Genomic DNA, 19,446 nt, shown 5'->3' on the forward strand with positions numbered 1-19,446 from the left:
GCCCAGGGCAGGCCCAGGTTGGGGGCCACAGCTCCTAGGTCTTCCCTGCGGCCACACGGGTCAGCCACTCAGGCCACTAGCAGCTCACTGATGCGGACTTGGGCCCAGGCTGGCACACTCAGGGTTCGCGGGAATCTTGTCAGCTACCCCTAACCGAGGTGGCCGCAGCCCCCTCTGTGGCTGCCTTACCTGCCTCCTGGTCTCCCCAGGGCAGCCCGAGTGCCACCCTCACCCTGGCACCTGGCCTGGCCCTCCCTCGGAGACCAGGTGGAGCCACTGCTGGTCTAAGCAGGGGCGCTCACACACCCGGGTGGCACCGACAGTGGCCGTGCCATCCACACACCTGCTGGGTCCCCAGTGGGTCCCAGGCCCTGGAGTTTCACACCCAACCCTGGCCAACGCCCTTCCTGGGGCTCCCGAGGAGCAGAAAGGAGAGAAAGCTGACTCCAGCTCAGCACTTGCTCCGCTGTGGGACCCAAAGCAGGTTCACTGCCCTCTCTGATCTCAGCCCCCCCCCCCCATCTACACAGGCGGGCGGGTGTGGGAATAAACGAGTTGCAAGTTCAGGCGCCACATTCGGGACAGAGGCGGCGCTCGGTCAGGGCCTGTGGGTATCGCCGGTGCTAACGGTGACTGGCTCAGCCCCCAGAACCGCCTGACCCGAGGGCTCCCGACTGACTGACCTCCCAGGACAGACACCCTGGCCCCTGCTCAGGGAGACGGTGGCTGCTGCTGGCCGGCGTCCCCAGAGAAATGCAGGTCACACGGGCTCCGAGCTCTGCGCCCTGAGATGTGCTGAGCCCTGGCTCCCTGCCCCCTCAGCCCCCTCAGCCCCCTTCTCCTGCTCCCTCAGGGCTCCCGGGAGGGGCTGACAGGGCCCGGGCCACTCACCTTCTCCAGCTTGGAAAGAGCCAGAGAGTAGCTGTCCTTGGCGCGGAACTGCATGAAGCGCATGTTGGAGGGGTGGGTGAGCTCCGTGGTGATGCTCAGGCTGGGGAAGAGGCTGGGGGAGGCACCCGCGTCACGCCAGGGGTCTCCGGGCGGGGCCCACGTCATGCCGGGGTGTGTGGGGACGGTGGGGCTGGCGCACCGGAACATGGTCTGCACGTTGACGATGGTCTTGGCGTCGGCCATGTAGTCCTCCTCGGCGCTCATGGTGCTCTCCTTGTCCACCACCACCAGGTTGTCGGCGTAGATGACCCCGCACTGCAGCAGGCTGTCCAGGCTGGCGGCAGGGGCCGGAGCCACGTGGCCGGGGCAGCACACGCCCCAGCCGCCCGCCAAGGGTTCCCTCCCTCCGAGGGCCCCGCCCCTCCCCTCCCCCAGCCCTGGGTCCTGGGCCACCCGGGGGCCTGCGGTGGTGGCGGTGGTGGTGGCGGTGGCGGAGGAGGAGTGGGCCCTCCCCACAGCCTGGCCAGCCCAGCACCAAACTCACTTGTCCACGGAGCCCTCCATGTAGTAGACCATGGGGAAGCAGCAGATGGCTTCCAGGAAGTGGTGGTCGGGCCTGGGGGACAGGGTGTCCTGGAGGGGCTGGCGCTGCTCCCCGCCCTCCCCCAGCCCCCGCGGAGCCCTGCTCTGATGGCGGAGCTGGGCTGAGCGGGCCCCAGGACCACAGCACGTGGGCCTTTAGGGCCAGCGGGGCCGATCCCTATTCCACCCAAGGGGAATGGAGACCCGGGGGTGGGACTCACCACGGCCAGATGGCCCAGACGGGACCCTGCCCTGCGGCCACCAGGCCCTGGGGGAAGAGCTATGTGGCCCCCACCCTGGGGACCCACAGCGGGGGAGGGAGAAGCCACGGGAGGAAGAGGAGGGAGGAGGGCAGCGCGGGCTGGCGCGGGGCGGGGGTCTGGGGGCCTCACTTGTTGTCCAGCAGGAGCACGATGGGGTTGAGCTCCCTGCGGGATCGGTAGTACGCCCGCAGCGGCACGATGAAGTTGTACAGCCCGTTGCCGGCCGTCTCGGCCGAGACGATGATCAGCTTGTTCTTGAAGCCGTAGGCCTTGGCGTCCTCGTAGCTGTTGTGCTTGCAGCCCTGGGGAGGAGGAGGCAGCGCTGGCCTGGGTTGTCCACCTACAGCCTGTCCCCCCAGACGACCCGTTCGCCACAACAGGAGAAGCGTCTGGCAGTGGGAAAACGGGCCCCGGCGCTGGTGGGGTGGGGACGGCCCAGCCTTACCTTGTCCAGCCGCAGGCAGCAGAACGGGGCCTTCACGGGCAGCAGGTGGCACAGGGTGGGGGAGCTGCCGATATAGGGCGAGTTGGGCGGGTAGCCCCTCACGTACCTGGCAGGACACAGGCTCAGTGTCACCCAGGCTGTCCGCAGGGGGCTGCTCTGCCCTGGACCACCTGCCTAGGAAACAGTCCTCGAGCCAAGCCTGTGGCCACACAGGACGACACCAAGGGGCTGCCAGCCCTGGCGCCCAGGACCAAGAGTGCTACAGGTGGTGCCCAGGACAGACACAGCCTGCGGCGACCAGGGCCTGCCCAACAACGGGGCCCTGGTCACCACTAGGCCAGGGCTGGGAAGCTGGGCTTGGCCCCTGCCAGGTCTTTGGGGGGGCTCAAGGTGAAGGTGGGTGTGGAGGGGCCTCAAGCTGCTCCCTCCTCCCAGGCAGCTGTTCCAGGGCGGGGGGGGCGGCGCTCCGGGCCTGCCGCAGTCCGTGACACCCAACACGCACTCACAACAGGCACTGACCCGGGTACACACAAACGCACACGGGACACACGTGCACACACAAGCAACACATGCACACGACACACATGCAACACACACTCACAACAGACACTGACCCGGGTACACACAAACGCACACGGGACACACGTGCACACACAAGCAACACATACACGACACACATGCAACATACACTCACAACAGGCACTGACCCGGGTACACACAAACACACACGGGACACACGTGCACACACAAGCAACACATACACACGACACACATGCAACATACACTCACAACAGGCACTGACCCGGGTACACACAAACGCACACGGGACACACGTGCACACACAAGCAACACATACACGACACACATGCAACATACACTCACAACAGGCACTGACCCGGGTACACACAAACACACACGGGACACACGTGCACACACAAGCAACACATACACGACACACATGCAACATACACTCACAACAGACACTGACCCGGGTACACACAAACACACACGGGACACACGTGCACACACAAGCAACACATACACGACACACATGCAACATACACTCACAACAGGCACTGACCCGGGTACACACAAACACACACGGGACACACGTGCACACACAAGCAACACATGCACACGACACACATGCAACATACACTCACAACAGACACTGACCCGGGTACACACAAACACACACGGGACACACGTGCACACACAAGCAACACATACACGACACACATGCAACATACACTCACAACAGGCACTGACCCGGGTACACACAAACACACACGGGACACACGTGCACACCCGACACACACCACACACATGGACTCAGTCCCGACCCTGAAGCCACAGGCAGAACCCACAGGGCTCCGGCCGCCGGCCACCCTCCCCGATGCCCCCAGCATCCAGGCCAAGGGCGGGCACCTGGCGGTGGGCACTTCACTCGCTGCCCAGCAGGCCACCCCTCCGTCCCCAACAGTGGCCAAGCCACTGTGCGGCTGCTAAGATGGGCAAGAAGGGCCCCTCTCAGAGGGTGGCCCACCCCGGCACGTCACCATGTGGGGTCTGTAAGCCCCAAGGGGGCAGCTCTCGGGGTCAGCGCTGCACCAGCCCAGACAGGGAAGCGGCGCAGCCCGGCGGAGCCCCAGCTCCCAGGGCCACTGCCCTGCGGCTCTGTCTGCACGTCCGGGTCCCTTGAAGAGCCCATCTGCCAAACAAGGACTTCTGCGACTCAGAGCACGGGCACACCCAGGCCCTCCCCGGCTGGGCCGTTTCCCACCCCAGATCCCCCCCAGCCCCGCACTCACTCCACCGCGGAGAGTCCCTCGTCCTCTGACGGTGTCACTTCATCCTCTGACTGGTCACTCAGCAGGTCGCAGGGCAGCAGGGCTGAGCTGTCCGCCAGCTCCAGGACCGGCGCGATGCTGGGTCGCCGGCTGCCCGAGCCGTTCTCTGTGGGCAGCGCCAACTTGCTGCCCCCGCCGCCCCCGCTGCTCTGCAAGGGCCGGCACTCGGCCTGCCGCAGGTCCATGGCCACGGTGCCTGGAAGACAGCCACACAGCTCGCCACAGCCCGGCCTGCTCCTGGCTCTTCTGGGGCAGGGGGTGCCCAGAGCAGGCAAGAGCACAGCTCCCTGGCCTCCAGCTACGTGGCCCCTCGGAGTTTCGGCACCTTTCTGAGCCTCAGTTTCTCCTAGCCGTGATGTGGACGGTGGCCTGCTAAGGTGGTGGGGATGTTAAACAAAGACCCCAGGGCCCCCACCTAAGTCAGCTGCTGTGACGGACATGCCAACCACCCGAGGGTGGGGGAGGTATTGGCAGCTCTCAGGCTCAGGGACTGGGCGGCGGGTCAGTCTGCCTTGAGGACAGGGCCAGGTGGGAGGGGCCATGGCCAAGACGACACCGAGGCAGCCGGGCCTCTAGCACCTGCTGGCGCAGCCTCTGCCCCTCCTGTGCAGTGCGGGGCCACCCTGCAGGGGCTGGGGAACCCCAGGGGTGTGGAATCATGGACTGCCTGACTCACCGTGGTTTCCTGGAAGCCACCTGGGGACAGTTTGCCCAGCAGGGCGGCTGCCTGGCCTGTGCACCCCAAGGTCAGAGGCTCCCAGTGAGCCCTGACCCAGCTCGGCCCACTCGGGCAGGCACTGGGACACACTGACAGGTGCAGACACAGGTGGGACACCCGCATTTGACAGATTCAAAAACTGAGGCTCTGAGAGACTGGACTTGCCCGCGGTGGGGCACAGGCCAAGGGCCGGTGGGCTCACCCACGGAGGCGATGATGCTGTGCACCGGCAGGCCCGCCGGCCCCTCGCACAGCCCCGGGCCCGCCCTCTTCTGCTGCTTCTCCTCCTGCTTGAAGATGAAGGCCGAGTTCTCCTCCTTGGTGATGTTGATGTAGAAGCAGGTGTCCGAGGCCGCCAGGATGTGGCGCGGCCCGGGGTTCAGCAGGATGCTCCTGTGCTCCTCGCGCTTCAGCCCGATGAGGCACACGCCGTACCTGGGGGCGGCAGCTCGGTCGGCCGGGCCCCCCCCCCCCAGCAGGCCTCCCCACGGCTCCAAGGGCAGGGGCCACACACAGGCGCCCACGTCAACCCTTCCGTCCCCAGAAGCCGCCAGCTCTGAGCCCCACTAGGTCCCTGCCGCCCAGACCCCAGGAGGACAAGCCCCCCTGCCAGCCCCACCCATGTGAGGCCCCGCCCCAAACAGCTCCGCCCACAAGAGGCCCCGCCCCATTATAAGCCCTGCCCTGTGGGAAGCTCCGCCCCATGTGAGTCCCGCCTCATGGGAGGCCCCGCCCCATGCAAGTCCCGCCCCACAGGAGGCCCCGCCCCATGCAAGTCCCGCCCACATGAGGCTCCGCCCCATGCAAGCCCCCAGGCCCCAGCCTCACTTCTTGTGCGCGTGGAAGGCGGCGTAGGTGAAGCTCTTGCCCTGGTACTCGCGGAAGAACTTGCTGTCGCCCATGCGGATGTGGTAGACCTCGTTGCCCGAGCAACGCCCGTACATGCGCTGCCACTGCTCCGGCGACTCCTGGCCTTCCCTGCGGGACCGCCACGCTCGGCCGCCCCGCCTGACCATCCGATCCTAACGCCCTGCGCTGTCCCGCCCCATTTGACCCTAACACCCGCTGTCCTGCCCTCTAACCCTAACCCCCGCTGTCCCCCCACCGTATAACCCTAACCCCCGCTGTCCCCCCACCGTATAACCCTAACGCCCGCTGTCCTGTGCCTTCCGCCCGCCCTGCGCCCCCCTCCGGGAGCCCGCCCGCGGCCTGGGTGGTCCCCCGCGCAGGCCTGCCTTGTCCCCGCGATGCCGGCGGGCGTCCGGGCACTCACTGGCCGCGGGACGTGTGCACCAGCAGCGTGATGAGCGTGGACGTGGCGGGGCAGATGCAGTTCAGCGCCAGCAGGGCGTACTTGCACTCCTCCTCGCACACCACGTGGTCTGTGGGGTCAAGAGGTCGGGTCCACACCCTCCCTAGAGCCCCGCCCACCTGCTGGGCAAACTCCTGCTCAGCCCCAGTTCCAGCATCTCCCCCAGAAGCCTCTGGGCTCTCGGGGCACTTTGAACCTTACGGGGCTTCTGCGCTTGTCTCGAGCCCAAGGGAGAGCCCAGGGCCTGGCGGACCCTGCTCACCTTCCCCCAGGTGCCCGCCGTGGGGGCTGCTTGCCTTCCCTCAGGTGCCTGGCCTGGGCCCTGCCCATGGGGGTGCTCATCCGACAGTGCTCCTGCCCTCACCGACCCCCAGGCCCTTCTCCTGATGCGGTGAGGACGGAGGGTCTGCTGGCCCCTCTGGCGCCTCCCGGTGCTCATGCGTGGACAGAGCTCCAGCCCCGCCCTCCCCGGCCTGCACCCTGCACGCTCACCCGCACGCTCACCCGCACACTGCACGCTCACCCGCACACTGCACACTCACCCGCATGCACGCTCACCCGCACACTGCACGCTCACCCGCACACTGCACGCTCACCCGCACGCTCACCCGCACACTGCACGCTCACCCGCACACTGCACGCTCACCCGCACGCTCACCCGCACACTGCACGCTCACCCACACGCTCACCCGCACACTGCACGCTCACCCGCACACTGCACGCTCACCCGCACGCTCACCCGCACACTGCACGCTCACCCGCACACTGCACGCTCACCCGCATGCACGCTCACCCGCACACTGCACGCTCACCCGCATGCACGCTCACCCGCACACTGCACGCTCACCCGCACGCTCACCCGCACACTGCACGCTCACCCGCATGCACGCTCACCCGCACACTGCACGCTCACCCGCACGCTCACCCGCACACTGCACGCTCACCCGCATGCACGCTCACCCGCACACTGCACGCTCACCCGCACGCTCACCCGCACACTGCACGCTCACCCGCATGCACGCTCACCCGCACACTGCACGCTCACCCGCATGCACGCTCACCCGCACACTGCACGCTCACCCGCACGCTCACCCGCACACTGCACGCTCACCCGCATGCACGCTCACCCGCACACTCACCCGCACACTGCACGCTCACCCGCATGCACGCTCACCCGCACACTGCACGCTCACCCGCACGCTCACCCGCACACTGCACGCTCACCCGCACACTCACCCGCACACTGCACGCTCACCCGCACGCTCACCCGCACACTGCACGCTCACCCGCACGCTCACCCGCACACTGCACGCTCACCCGCACGCTCACCCGCATGCACGCTCACCCGCACACTGCACGCTCACCCGCATGCACGCTCACCCGCACACTGCACGCTCACCCACACACTGCACGCTCACCCACACACTGCACGCTCACCCGCATGCACGCTCACCCGCACACTGCACGCTCACCCGCACACTGCACGCTCACCCGCACGCTCACCCGCATGCACGCTCACCCGCACACTGCACGCTCACCCGCACACTGCACGCTCACCCGCATGCACGCTCACCTGCACACTGCACGCTCACCCGCATGCACGCTCACCCGCATGCACGCTCACCCACACACTGCACGCTCACCCGCATGCACGCTCACCCGCACACTGCACGCTCACCCGCACACTGCACGCTCACCCACATGCACGCTCACCCGCACACTGCACGCTCACCCGCACACTGCACGCTCACCCGCACGCTCACCCGCACACTGCACGCTCACCCGCACGCTCACCCGCACACTGCACGCTCACCCGCATGCACGCTCACCCGCACACTGCACGCTCACCCGCACACTGCACGCTCACCCGCACACTGCACGCTCACCCGCACACTGCACGCTCACCCGCATGCACGCTCACCCGCACACTGCACGCTCACCCGCACACTGCACGCTCACCCGCACGCTCACCCGCACACTGCACGCTCACCCGCACGCTCACCCGCACACTGCACGCTCACCCGCACGCTCACCCGCACACTGCACGCTCACCCGCACACTGCACGCTCACCCGCATGCACGCTCACCCGCACACTGCACGCTCACCCGCACGCTCACCCGCACACTGCACGCTCACCCGCACACTGCACGCTCACCCGCACGCTCACCCGCACGCTCACCCGCACACTGCACGCTCACCCGCACGCTCACCCGCACGCTCACCCGCACACTGCACGCTCACCCACACACTGCACGCTCACCCGCACGCTCACCCACACACTGCACGCTCACCCGCACACTACACGCACACTGCATGCTCACCCGCACACTGCACGCTCACCCACACACGGCACCCTCACCTGCACGCTCACCCGCACACTGCACGCTCACCCGCACACTGCACGCTCACCCGCACACTCACCCGCACACTGCACGCTCACACACACTGCACGCTCACCCGCACACTGCACGCTCACCCGCACACTGCACGCTCACCCGTGTGCACACGTGCCTCCTGCCCCAAACGTACCTGCAAACTTGACGTGAAACTTGTTCTCGGGCTTGAGGATCTGGACGTAGAGGGGGCAGTTGGGGGCAAAGTCCTTCACGGCCCAGGCCCGCAGGATGGTCTGGTGGTCCTGGTGGGCAGGGCAGGGAGTGGTCAGCGTGGCCGTCTCTGCCCCTGCCGGCAGGTGATAGGGGGGCGGCAGCAGCAAGCTGGGGGTCTCTGCCCTCGGGGCCCTCCCTGCCGGGTGGGGGTGGCTGCAGCAGCGGGGGCTGGGCAGGGCCTGTGCCACTCACCGCCGCCGTGCGGTCCACCTCGTTCCGGCTGCTGAGGATGAAGCAGGCCTCCCCGTTGTCCATCCTGCAGACCACCAGGGCTGAGCGCTGGCTCGCGGGACCCTCAGAAGGGTGTGAGCTCGGACGCTCAACCGGACACACAGTCCAGGCGTGTCCCCCTTGGCACAGGCAGCTAGACCCCGTGGGGCAGTTGGGTCCTGCAGACACTGGCTGTCCCCAGCTTTTCCAGACCACAGCAGTAACCGGGACCCACTGCGCCTCCCCCTCACAGACCCCTGCCCGGCCCCAGCCTGTCCCTGGGTGGCCAGAGAGGAAGGCGTCAGGAGGCCGTGTGGCGGCTCTGAGACAGGTGCCAGAGCTGCAAGGGGTGGGCCTGTCGAGACCCCTCCTCATTGTGTGCCAACGACCTGGGCACCGGGGCAGCTGACCAGGCCTGGGCATCGGCAGCTTCTGGGGACCCATCCTGGGTGCCCCCATTAGCTGGGGCTGGGCTGGGCACAGGAGGGAGGCAGGTTCTTGGGGGTGAGACCCTGTTCCCTCCCCAGCCAGGGAACCGGAGTGACCCCTTCCATCTGCCCTCCCGCCAGGACTCCAGCTGCTGAGAGCCCATCCAAGAAGCTGCCCCCCCTGCCCAGGACAGTGACCCCCCATCACCAGCACCACCGCCCACTCCACACGGCCCCAGGCCCTGCACCCACCGCCCCGGGCCCGACCCCGCCCGGCCAGGCACCTCCTCGCCCCACCCCACCAGCCTGGAGCTGGACACCACGGACAGGACCCCAGAACTGGCTGTGCCCATAACCACGGGCCTCCAGGGCCCAGCCCGGACTCAGGAAGGGGCGTCAGGGGACCCTGGTGCTGGGCCTCCTGCCTTCCTCGGCCCACACAGCCCACTCTGTGCCACAAAGGACACGTTAAGGCTCCTGGAATGAAAATGTGGCAGGAGGGGCTCCCGGGGAGTGTCCTAGAACATGTTCCAACACATTCTGGAAAGTTCCATGTGACAATGCACTCTTGTGACCTGAAATCACTCTGTCAACTTGTCTTTAAAAGGATGCTCCACGCTCAGCCCCCGCTCCCCCCACCTTGACTCATAGCAAGCGACTCCACCCCTAGTCTATTGTGAGCCTCCCTGGAACCAACACAGGGTCCCCCAGACTTGGAGCGGGGGAAGGGGGTTCCCAAAGGCCGACCCTTGCCCAGCAGAAGGGAGGCAGAGGCTCAGCTGGGGGGGCTGGCCCAGGCCAGTCCCAGTGGGCAGCTATGCAAGGTCCTGCTCACCTGGGCCCTGAGCTGGGACCACGAGACCCCCGGGACCGTCCACCCCTGCTGGCCCTACTCACACCTGGCCAAGAACCTCAGGCCATGCCCCTTGGGACCACTGCCTGGAGCAGCTCGCTGGGAGGGCCGGCCCCTCCCCCAGCCCCTTGGTGACACCTGTCCCAGGAAGGGGCCCAGCCCTGCCACAGAGCTCACTTGGCTCGCATGAGGTCCTGGTCCTTGAGCGCAGAGCCCTGGAGGTAGATGACGCGCTGGGACCACAGCGGGATCTGCAGGACTCTGCGCACCTGGATGTCCATCTCGGTGGGGCACAGGATGACCACGTAGTAGTCCTGCCGGCCGGGCTGCGGTCAGACGCCGCGCGAGCTCCGCCCGCCCAGCCCGCCTGCTCGCCAGCGTCCTCACGCCCACCGCCCGGCGCGCCCGGCGCGCTCTGTGGTCTTGACTCTGACGGGGAAAGGCGGGAGCCCCGGCCCCGGCCCCGGGCTGCCACCCTCACACCGGCGGGGTCCAGGGCACTCAGGGCGCTTGCCCGGCACAGTCCTGGGGAGGCGGTGGCCACTCTGGGGGCCAGGAGGGCCCTGAGGCCTCACGGGCAGGTGTCTGGCAGCCTCGCAACGGGGCTTCACCTGGAGCCGGGGGTGAGCGTAGAACTCGTTCAGGAAGTCCATGAGGAGGTCAATCTTGAGAGAGCTGACGCACAGGACCACATGCTTCTCCGTCTGCGCCCGGTGGCGGCTGTAGTTGCCCCCCGACTTCTGCCTCTCCATCCACAGGTAGACGAGCTCCTCAAACTGCAGGTGAGAGCGGGGTGAGTGCCAGCGGCCAGGGCCGGCTGCGGGGTGTCGGCCACGCTGCAGGGCCTTTCCCACGTGCAAGCAGCAGGGACGGAGGCCGAGCCTGCAGGGGAGGAGGGCGGCCCGGGAGGGACCTGGCAGGAATGGGGCGGGCGGAAGACCGCGGGTGCATGTGGCACGGGCCACGTGGGGGCCAGGCGGGGAGCAGAGTGGGCATCCCTGCTGGCCAGCACGTGGGCAGCTCACGGCGTGGCAAGGCCAGCCCGCCCCAGTCGCCAGGAGGCTGGGGGTGTGCCCGGCGCCTGCGCACGGCACGTTCCGGTAACCGAGAGGCCTTTGGATCTTCCCGCCAGCCCGAGACAGCAAGTGAGGTCTCAGCCCAGACAGCAGGAACTTGGGGACGCTGACGCTGCCCAGTCAGGCTCCAGGCGTGGAGGGAGCACCTTGTCCCGGCGAGGATCCACCTCGAGGGCCCAGCTTGCGCCTCCCAAGCAGAGCCGGCCGTGGAGCTGTCCAGGGTGCTGACCCCTCCCAGCCAGGGCCCCTCAGGGCTCGGGTCTAACTCTGCAGCTGGAAGTCTCCGGCCTCTTCCATCTAAGCTTTGAGCTTGTTCATTTGACACCTTTCACGTGAACGGCGGCAACAGACCACCGAGTGCTGACCTGCGCTGGCCACGTCCCGTCGTCACATGGGGTCGTCTCCCACTTTGCTCCGGCACAAGGCGCCGTGGGCCCGAAGCTCAGAGCTGGGTCCACAGCCAGGAGGTGCCCAAGGCTCCAGGGCCATCCGGACAGAGGCTTCCAGACAGAGGCTTCCGTGCAAGTGGCCCGGGCGGGGCCCAGCTGTCGGCCCCTGGCTGTCCCGCCTGTCACAGGCCCTGTGGCTTCGGTTCCTTGTCTGTGAAACGGCAGCACAGAACTTGCCTCCCAGCCGCGGTGCAGATCAGCGGAGCTAACTGTAGCACGTGCAATCGCGACCCCTAAAACTCCCATTCGTCGGGACCTCACAACGTGAGCGGAGTAGAAAGGGTCTCTGCAGAGGTTAAGTGGTTACGACGAGGCCACGGGTTAGTGGCCTCCAAATCCAGTGACGAGAGGCAGAGAGGAGGCCGTGTGACGACGGAAGCAGAGGCTGGGAGATGCCTCTACACGCCGAGGACTGCGGCGCCCCCAGAAGCTGGAGGGCCCGGGGCGGACTCTCCCCGCAAGTCTCAGAGGACACCGCCCTGTGGACACCTGGACTTCTGTCCTCCAGGGTGGAGAGGACAGTTCCTGCTGTTGAGCTGGCCGTGGTGGCGGTGGTGACGGCAGCCCCGTGACGCACTCCCTGTTGCCTGGGCCACGCCCGGTCCGAGACCTGAGCCGTCCGGGGGGGACGTCTGTGAGGCTTCACAGTGCTGCTCTCCTCCGGGGGCTGTAACTGCTGCGTTCAGTCCAGCGGAAGGATGAGGGGACATCTTCGGAACCACCCTCTTTTCGCCAACGAGCTGTGGCGCTGGCTCATGCCAGCTGAGCGGGAGCAGTGCCACGTGCCAGCTCTCAGCGGTGGCTCCGAGCCGGGCTCCTGCCACGCGTCCCGCCTGCCCGACGGTGGGGAGAAGGCACCAGTGCTGACCGCAGCTGTGTCGTCTGTCACCAGCCACGCTGACCGTGCCGTCGGCTCCTGCCGCCGTGGCCCATGGGTCCCGTGGGCTCCCCTGGGGAGGGGTCTGGTGTGATGGTGACGATCTGTCTTGTCGCTGGTGCAGACCGGGCAAGGGGTCCCTGACGCCCGGGCACAGAGGCCGCGGACCCAGCAGAGGGATGTGGGGAGCCGCCCACGGATCCAGTTTGGTTTGCAGTGAGGTGGCAACCAAGTGGGATCCGCACAATTCAGACCTACTGCGTGCCACCGCGGGAGTCTGCTCCAGCCGCGATCGTAGTCTGGGTGGGGAAAGCCCTTTTTACACATTCGGTGGCTGCGGTGCAGATTCACACCCCGAGAGGCCGGCAGGCCCCACGGAAGGGAGGGTCAGGCCGGGAGATGCCGCCTGGGGGTCCTGAGCGAGCTGGCCTGACCGCTGGGCGCCGTGGGTGGCGGAGTTTCGCCCCAGCTTCCTTTGAAAGCTCTGGGCTGTGCTGGGCGGGGGCTGCTCTGCACTGGGGGGCGGAAGCCGGAGGAGCCTGCAGGCCGAGCGGAGGGTGGCTGGGCCCGGGGCCCACCTGGGGAAGGGACCCACCGGCCGCGGCCCTCACTCTCCAGCTCGCAGGGGGACCCTCGGGTGTCACCTGGGGGGCGGTGGGAGTTTGGGGATGAGCCTCGGCCTGAGCAGGGGGGGTTGGCGTGAGGGTGTGGGCCAAGGGGAGGGTCAGGGACAAAGGCCAGGGGCCGCAGTGGGGCGAGCGGGGCCCCTAGAAGTGGGTTGGGAGATTCATCCCCTGGCGCCTCAGACAGGGACCTCGCTCAGAAACGGGGTCTGCAGGACGGGGCAGGCAGGGCAGCCGGTTCACAGCAGAAAGAACTGCCGGGACCAGATGGAAAGGCACCTCGGATGGGGGGCGGTGACACCCCCCCAGGGGAAGAGCTGGGGCCTCGCCTGTGCCCTGCCTGATGCCGTCTAGGGCCCTGCCACCTCGGCATCCCGGCACGGCGCCCAGTAGGCCCTCAGCGCCTGCGCTGCTCTGGGGGAGACGAGGAGGAAGGCCGGGGGCGCTGGGTGCCATGGTGGGGGCGGACTCCAGGCCAAGGGCCGACCCGGCTCAGCAGAGGCTCCCTGGGTGCTCCGGCCCCGTGTCCTCCTCACCCCGTGTCCTCCTCACCCCGTGTCCACCTGGGTCCGGCTCTCCCAAAGCCCCCAGCCCCCCCGGCCCTTCCCGCCCATGCTCCTCCGGAACGTGCCGCTGCCGGTGACAGGGCCGTCCAGGCCGACCACTCGTGCCCTGGGGCAGCTGTCCCCTAGGCCTCCGCCTTCCCTGCGGGTCCCACCTGCCCCCACCTTGGCGCGGCCGGCGGGACTGGCCTGGGCAGCAGGTGACAGGGAAGCAGCTGAGTGGCCCTCGTGCCCCTCAGGGTCCCAACAGCTGCTGCGCGCCCCGCCGTGGGTGGGAACCGGTGACCCCGCAGCGCTCTGCGCAGGTCCTGTGAGGGAGGGCGGGTCTCCGGGCACCTGGGAGACCCCCGTCTGCTCCGTCATCGCCCACCGCACACCCGCCCACCTCCTGTGCCGCCTGCGGGGCGGGGGCCGGGGCCCACCTGCAGCGGGAGCACCACCAGGGCCACGCAGATCATGACGACCACCAACAGCTGGGACGGCCAGATCTTGGGCGTGACGTCGCCGTAGCCCACGGTGGAGAAGGTGACGATGCAGAAGTAGAAGGACGTCAGCAGCGACAGGTTCCCGCCGGCGCGCTCCAGGTGCTGGATGCCGCAGGTCCTGGGCGCGGGGAGGCGAGCACGGCTGGACCCAGCTGTCCAGGGGACAGCATCGTGGCACGGGGCCACCTGGGTGACCCCCCACTGACCGTCTGCGCCTGAGCCAGGGACGGGGGGTGCAGAAAGCATGGCAGAGTCCCCACCCCTGTCCCCCAGGCCCCAGCCAACCCCAGCAGCCCCCTGGCCCCAGGACGGTGCTTAAGCCCAGCTCCCGCCTGAAACTTTGGCCCCAGTTCACATCTGACCCCCTGTGAGCCCCCTTTCCCGCCTGGTGGCTTTCTCCTGGGCCCCCAGGAAATCCACGGGGAGAGAGACCCGTCCCCCACCAGCCCCCACCGACCCCCCGGCTGCTGTTCTCAACTGGGCGTCTGCCGAAAGGCCCCACCTGGCCCGGGGCCTGTCCCCCTCGGACCCCAAGGCACAGGCCAGGAGCCCGGACCCGGGTCGGAGGAGCTGGGCTTTGTGGGCCGCTCATGTACCAGGGACGTGGGCTCGGAGCTTCCCGGGCCTCAGCCCCAGCTCTGCCCGGGGAGGGGGCCTGGCCGCCCGGGCCCCCCCTGCGTCCGCGGCGCGCGGGGCTCTCACCCCGTGAACACGAGGCACAGCAGCGTGCAGAAGAGGATGAGGACCTGGTTGAACATGGCCGACTGCGTCCGCAGGATGGCGCGATGGAAGTCGTTCTGCAAACGGCACCGCGGCTGTCAGCGGGCAGGGCCCCTGCACCCCCACAGGGACGCTGGAGAGCAGGGGCCCGGCCACCTGTCTCGGTGATGGCCCACAGGCAGCTGGGCCCGGCAGCCACCCCGTCCTGCCCTCAGCGCCCTGGGCGGGGAGGGTTAAGGCACAGGGCGGGGGCAGGGGCTGCCCTGTGACTTCGCTTCACAGCCAGGGCAGGGACGGGGGCCGCGGCCAAGGGCGATGCCCTGCTCAGCTGCCAACAGGACACGATCTGGGGCCTGCCTGTGGCCCTGGGTCACAAGGCATAGCCTGCTGTGGCCCCAGTCTCTGTGGCCCTGGGACTCGTGGCCAGGTTTCTGCCACTGTGCACTTCACCCTCCCGACCCCAGCCATGTATTTCTGGGTCAGGAAAAGTGCTAGGGGCTTCGTCTCTTCCCAGAAAGGGGAAATTTGAGGCTTGACCTGGGTATTCTATCATGACAAGGACGGGCTGTGTGTGCCGGTCACTGGCCTCCCTCCCGGTCACCGACGGGTCCCACCCGGGCCAGGACCCGCGCCCCGCGGCTTACGATCATGTTCTCCAGCGCGTGCTTGGCCAGCCAGCAGTTGAGGAACACGGGGATGAACAGGTTCCGCAGCGGCGGCCAGAATATCTGTGGAGGAGACGGGTCAGCAGCCGGCCGTCGGCCACCGCGCCACACCGCACCGCGGGGCGCACCCACCGTGATGATGAAGGGCAGCGTGGTGATCATCTCCAGGACGAAGGAGACGCGGAAGACCTGCTCCCAGATGTTGCCCTGGGGACAGAGCAGGCCTCAGGGCGGGCGCCGGGGGTGTGTGGAGGGGGTGCTTGTGGGGACACTGGGGGGTGCTGGGGGGGAGGCGCTGGGGGAGGGGTGCTGGGGAAGGGCAGTGGGGGAGGGGCACTGGGGGCGCTGGGCACTCACCTTATAGCTCAGGTAAATGAGGAGCATGGTCTCCAGGAAGCTTATTATGGCCACGATGACCTGGGAGTCGGGGAAGGGAAGGCGCCTTGGCTGCCTGGGCTGGGCAGGCCTGACCCACGCGGGGCCTGGGGGTGTGTGGGGGCAGGGTGTCCACATCAGGACGGTCTCAGCTGGCCACGACCTGCAGCTGACCCCTCTGGGGGGCCGAGCCGAGGGACTCTAGAAACGCCCATTCCCTGGGGTATGATGGAGGTGGGGGGCCCACCCTCCTGGAGCAGCCGGCGAGAGCCACAGGGCTGAGGTGTGATGCGCAGGAAGACACCGGGGTGGCCCCTCCTGCCACCCAGACCACCTGGCTCTGCAGTGCTCCCAGGGGGTCGGGCTGGGCGGGAGCCCCCGGCTTCTCTGGGGCTCCTACTGACCCCTCGGAGTGCAGTCCTGCGGGGCTGGGGGGCGAGAGACCCTCCCTGGTCTCTGGTGGAGACCTGGGGTCCATTGTGGACCAGGTCAACCACCCAGAGCCGAGAGCAGGTGGCAGAGCCCAAGAAGACACCGCCAGGAGCCAGCTGGGACCTGGCCTGGGCTGCCCACCCCCACTCCCTGCCCCCTGGAAAACCTCAAGGACACAGATGGGTCAGCAAGAAGGAAAGATTCAGACTGAGAAACAGACAGGTGGGGACAGCAAACCCTCAGGGGTCCCTGGGAAAAATTGTGGGAAAAGCAGCTGAGTTTGGGTCTCCTGCTCACTGAGCCTGGGTCAGTCCTCAGTGCTGACTGAGCCTGGGTCTCTGCTTACTGAGCCTGGGTCCCTGCTTACTGAGCCTGGGTCCCTGCTTACTGAGCCTGGGTCAGTCCTCAGTGCTCACTGAGCCCCACCATGGTCAGTAGGTGGGCAGAGCAGGCACCTACCTGTATCACCCATAGATCCATCTTCCTCTCCACCCACAGGATGGGAGCCCTGGGGAGAGAAGGGCACAGCACAGTGGGGCACCGCAGCCACTAGCATCCCCCAGCCACCTCCAGGCCACAGCAGTGACCACTGGGCCTTTACTGGCCCCAAGCATGTGCTGCTCACTGGGACCAAGGGCACCCTCCTTGCCCTTGGAGGGGACCAGGATGCGGTGGAAGGAAGGTTCCCTGAGGAAGGAGGAGGGGACAGGGCCCCTACAAGCACTTGTGAGGCCAGGGCCACCGTGGCCGAGTCCCCTCTCTGGACACGCAGCGGCAAGTACAGCCTGAGTCCCAGCTGGCCTGGGCTCCTGGGGACAGGCTCCCACACATGTCCCTGAAGGGGAGGGAGGTCTGACCCTCTAACCGCTGCCTTCTGGGTCCCCCGAGCCTCACACAGGCAGGGCGTGGGCACAGGGAGAAGGCCGAGGGGAGCAGCCTGCCCTCCTGGTGCAGACAGGGTTTGGTGTTGGGGACAAGGCTGGCAAGGTCTGGGGACACGTCTCGGACTCTGGGCCAGGCTCCCTGGCTGCTGTGGAGTCACTTCCCCCGCGCTGTCTGGGGCACCCACTTTCCACGCTGCGGGACTATGAGCGGAAACGACACCCTCCCCGCGTCTCCCCTCCCCACCCACGGCTGCGGGGGCTGCGCCCGGCCAGACTCAGGGGTGTCAACGGCCGTGGGGGCTGCACGACTGGCTTGAGCAGACAACCAGGAGGAGTGCAGGCTCAGAACTTGTAATTCTCAAATTGCTCCCCTCTGAAGGGGGCGTCCCCAGTGCTGACCACACTAGGGTCTGGGGGACAGCTGGACGTGTCCTCAGGGAACCTTGGTGGAGGACAGGCTGAGGCCGGCCGCTGGGCTGGGCTGTGCGAACCTCCGTCCGCCCCACCCGGCCCTGGGCCTCTGGGCGGTCCGGCCACTGCCAGCCAGGGAGAACTCACCAGTTGATCTCGGAGGAAGAGTCATTGAAGGTGTAATTCTGCTTCGGGCAACCCCAGCTGTGGAGACACAGAGCCTGGCCGCGGCCCCTCCAGCGCTGCCCCAAGGACCCTTCCCAGGGCTGCCAGGGCTCGGGGAGCGTGGGGGACACCCACCCACCACCCAGGGCCGCCCCGCCTCTGGGGCTGTGTCTGCGTCTCACACTTCCACGAGCCAGGCGGCCTGCCCCACAGGGACCTGCAGGGGAGGTGGGCGGTGGTCTCTGCCCAGCCCCGCAGGACGATGACGCACCCCACGTCCGGCATCCAGGCCTGGCAGTGAGAGGCGCTGCTCAGGCCAGAGCCGGGCACGCGGAGGCAGAGTCTGCCCGTGCTGATGATGACGGGCTCCGGGGAGGGGCCTTGCCGGCCAGAGATGGAACACGGGACACTCAGGGGTTCCTGGAGGCCAGAGCAGCCCCGGACACGGCTGGACAGCGGCCCGTGAGACAGGAGGGAAGGCGTCCACCCTGAGACGCTGACTCAAACAGGCACCTTCCCAAGCCACTTCTGAGGACAAGTGACTCCAAGCCACCTGGAACCAGACACGCTGGCTCTGCCCCAGACTGTCAGCAGTGCCAGGGCCACTGACCAAGGGGACCTCACTGCTCACAGCACCACGGTGATTGCCGGGTCCTCCCCTCTTTTCTCTCAACTGACGCAGTTTCCCCGAGCCTTACCAGGGTTCTTGAAACTCAGTGCCCACAGAAGTGTCCGGCCACTCAACACAATCTTTCCATCCATCCAAAGCTCCTTCCATCTATCCTTCCCTCCTTCCATCCCTTGATCCCGCATTCCCTCCATCCATCCTTCATCCACCCCTCCTTCCCTCCATCCATCCTCCATCCACCCCTCCTTCCCTCCATCCATCCTTCATCCACCCCTCCTTCCCTCCATCCATCCTTGCACTCACTCATCCATCCATCATCCACCCCTCCTTCCCTCCATCCATCCTCCATCCACCCCTCCTTCCCTCCATCCATCCTTCATCCACCCCTCCTTCCCTCCATCCATCCTCCATCCACCCCTCCTTCCCTCCATCCATCCTTCATCCACCCCTCCTTCCCTCCATCCATCCTCCATCCACCCCTCCTTCCCTCCATCCATCCTTCATCCACCCCTCCTTCCCTCCATCCATCCTCCATCCACTCCTCCTACCCTCCATCCTTCATCCACCCCTCCTTCCCTCCATCCATCTTCCATCCACTCCTCCTACCCTCCATCCATCCTTCATCCACCCCTCCTTCCCTCCATCCATCCTTCATCCACTCCTCCTTCCCTCCATCCATCCTTGCATTCACTCATCCATCATCCACCCCTCCTTCCCTCCATCCATCCTCCATCCACTCCTCCTACCCTCCATCCATCCTCCATCCACCCCTCCTTCCCTCCATCCATCCTTCATCCACCCCTCCTACCCTCCATCCATCCTTCATCCACCCCTCCTTCCCTCCATCCATCCTTCATCCACTCCTCCTTCCCTCCATCCATCCTTGCATTCACTCATCCATCATCCACCCCTCCTTCCCTCCATCCATCCT

The 19,446-nt window shown here is 67.1% G+C and overlaps 1 protein-coding gene across 8 annotated transcripts in view; it reads right to left on the minus strand.

Moving 5' to 3' along the window:
* The window catches only part of KCNT1 (potassium sodium-activated channel subfamily T member 1), a 64,088-nt gene that overhangs the window by 11,019 nt on the left and 33,623 nt on the right, over positions 1-19,446 (minus strand). For 3 of the 8 annotated variants that reach the window (XM_069477106.1, XM_069477113.1, XM_069477114.1), the window contains 20 exons: positions 17,870-17,926; positions 16,887-16,935; positions 15,978-16,037; positions 15,753-15,827; positions 15,600-15,683; positions 14,938-15,032; positions 14,173-14,353; positions 10,774-10,938; positions 10,340-10,476; positions 8,864-8,927; positions 8,592-8,700; positions 6,023-6,131; positions 5,578-5,727; positions 4,952-5,184; positions 3,993-4,227; positions 2,182-2,287; positions 1,866-2,038; positions 1,436-1,507; positions 1,091-1,225; positions 892-1,003 (listed from right to left, as the gene is read on the minus strand). In XM_069477106.1, the coding sequence (XP_069333207.1) occupies positions 892-1,003; positions 1,091-1,225; positions 1,436-1,507; positions 1,866-2,038; positions 2,182-2,287; positions 3,993-4,227; positions 4,952-5,184; positions 5,578-5,727; positions 6,023-6,131; positions 8,592-8,700; positions 8,864-8,927; positions 10,340-10,476; positions 10,774-10,938; positions 14,173-14,353; positions 14,938-15,032; positions 15,600-15,683; positions 15,753-15,827; positions 15,978-16,037; positions 16,887-16,935; positions 17,870-17,926 (2,401 nt within the window). Of the gene's footprint in view, positions 1-891; positions 1,004-1,090; positions 1,226-1,435; positions 1,508-1,865; positions 2,039-2,181; positions 2,288-3,992; positions 4,228-4,951; positions 5,185-5,577; positions 5,728-6,022; positions 6,132-8,591; positions 8,701-8,863; positions 8,928-10,339; positions 10,477-10,773; positions 10,939-14,172; positions 14,378-14,937; positions 15,033-15,599; positions 15,684-15,752; positions 15,828-15,977; positions 16,103-16,886; positions 16,936-17,869; positions 17,927-18,069; positions 18,775-19,446 lie in introns of those variants that run through there. The other 5 variants (XM_069477108.1, XM_069477112.1, XM_069477107.1 and 2 more) reach the window with 5 other exon arrangements.

Source organism: Eulemur rufifrons, chromosome 7 (assembly GCF_041146395.1).
Source record: "Eulemur rufifrons isolate Redbay chromosome 7, OSU_ERuf_1, whole genome shotgun sequence".
NCBI lineage: Eukaryota > Metazoa > Chordata > Mammalia > Primates > Lemuridae > Eulemur > Eulemur rufifrons.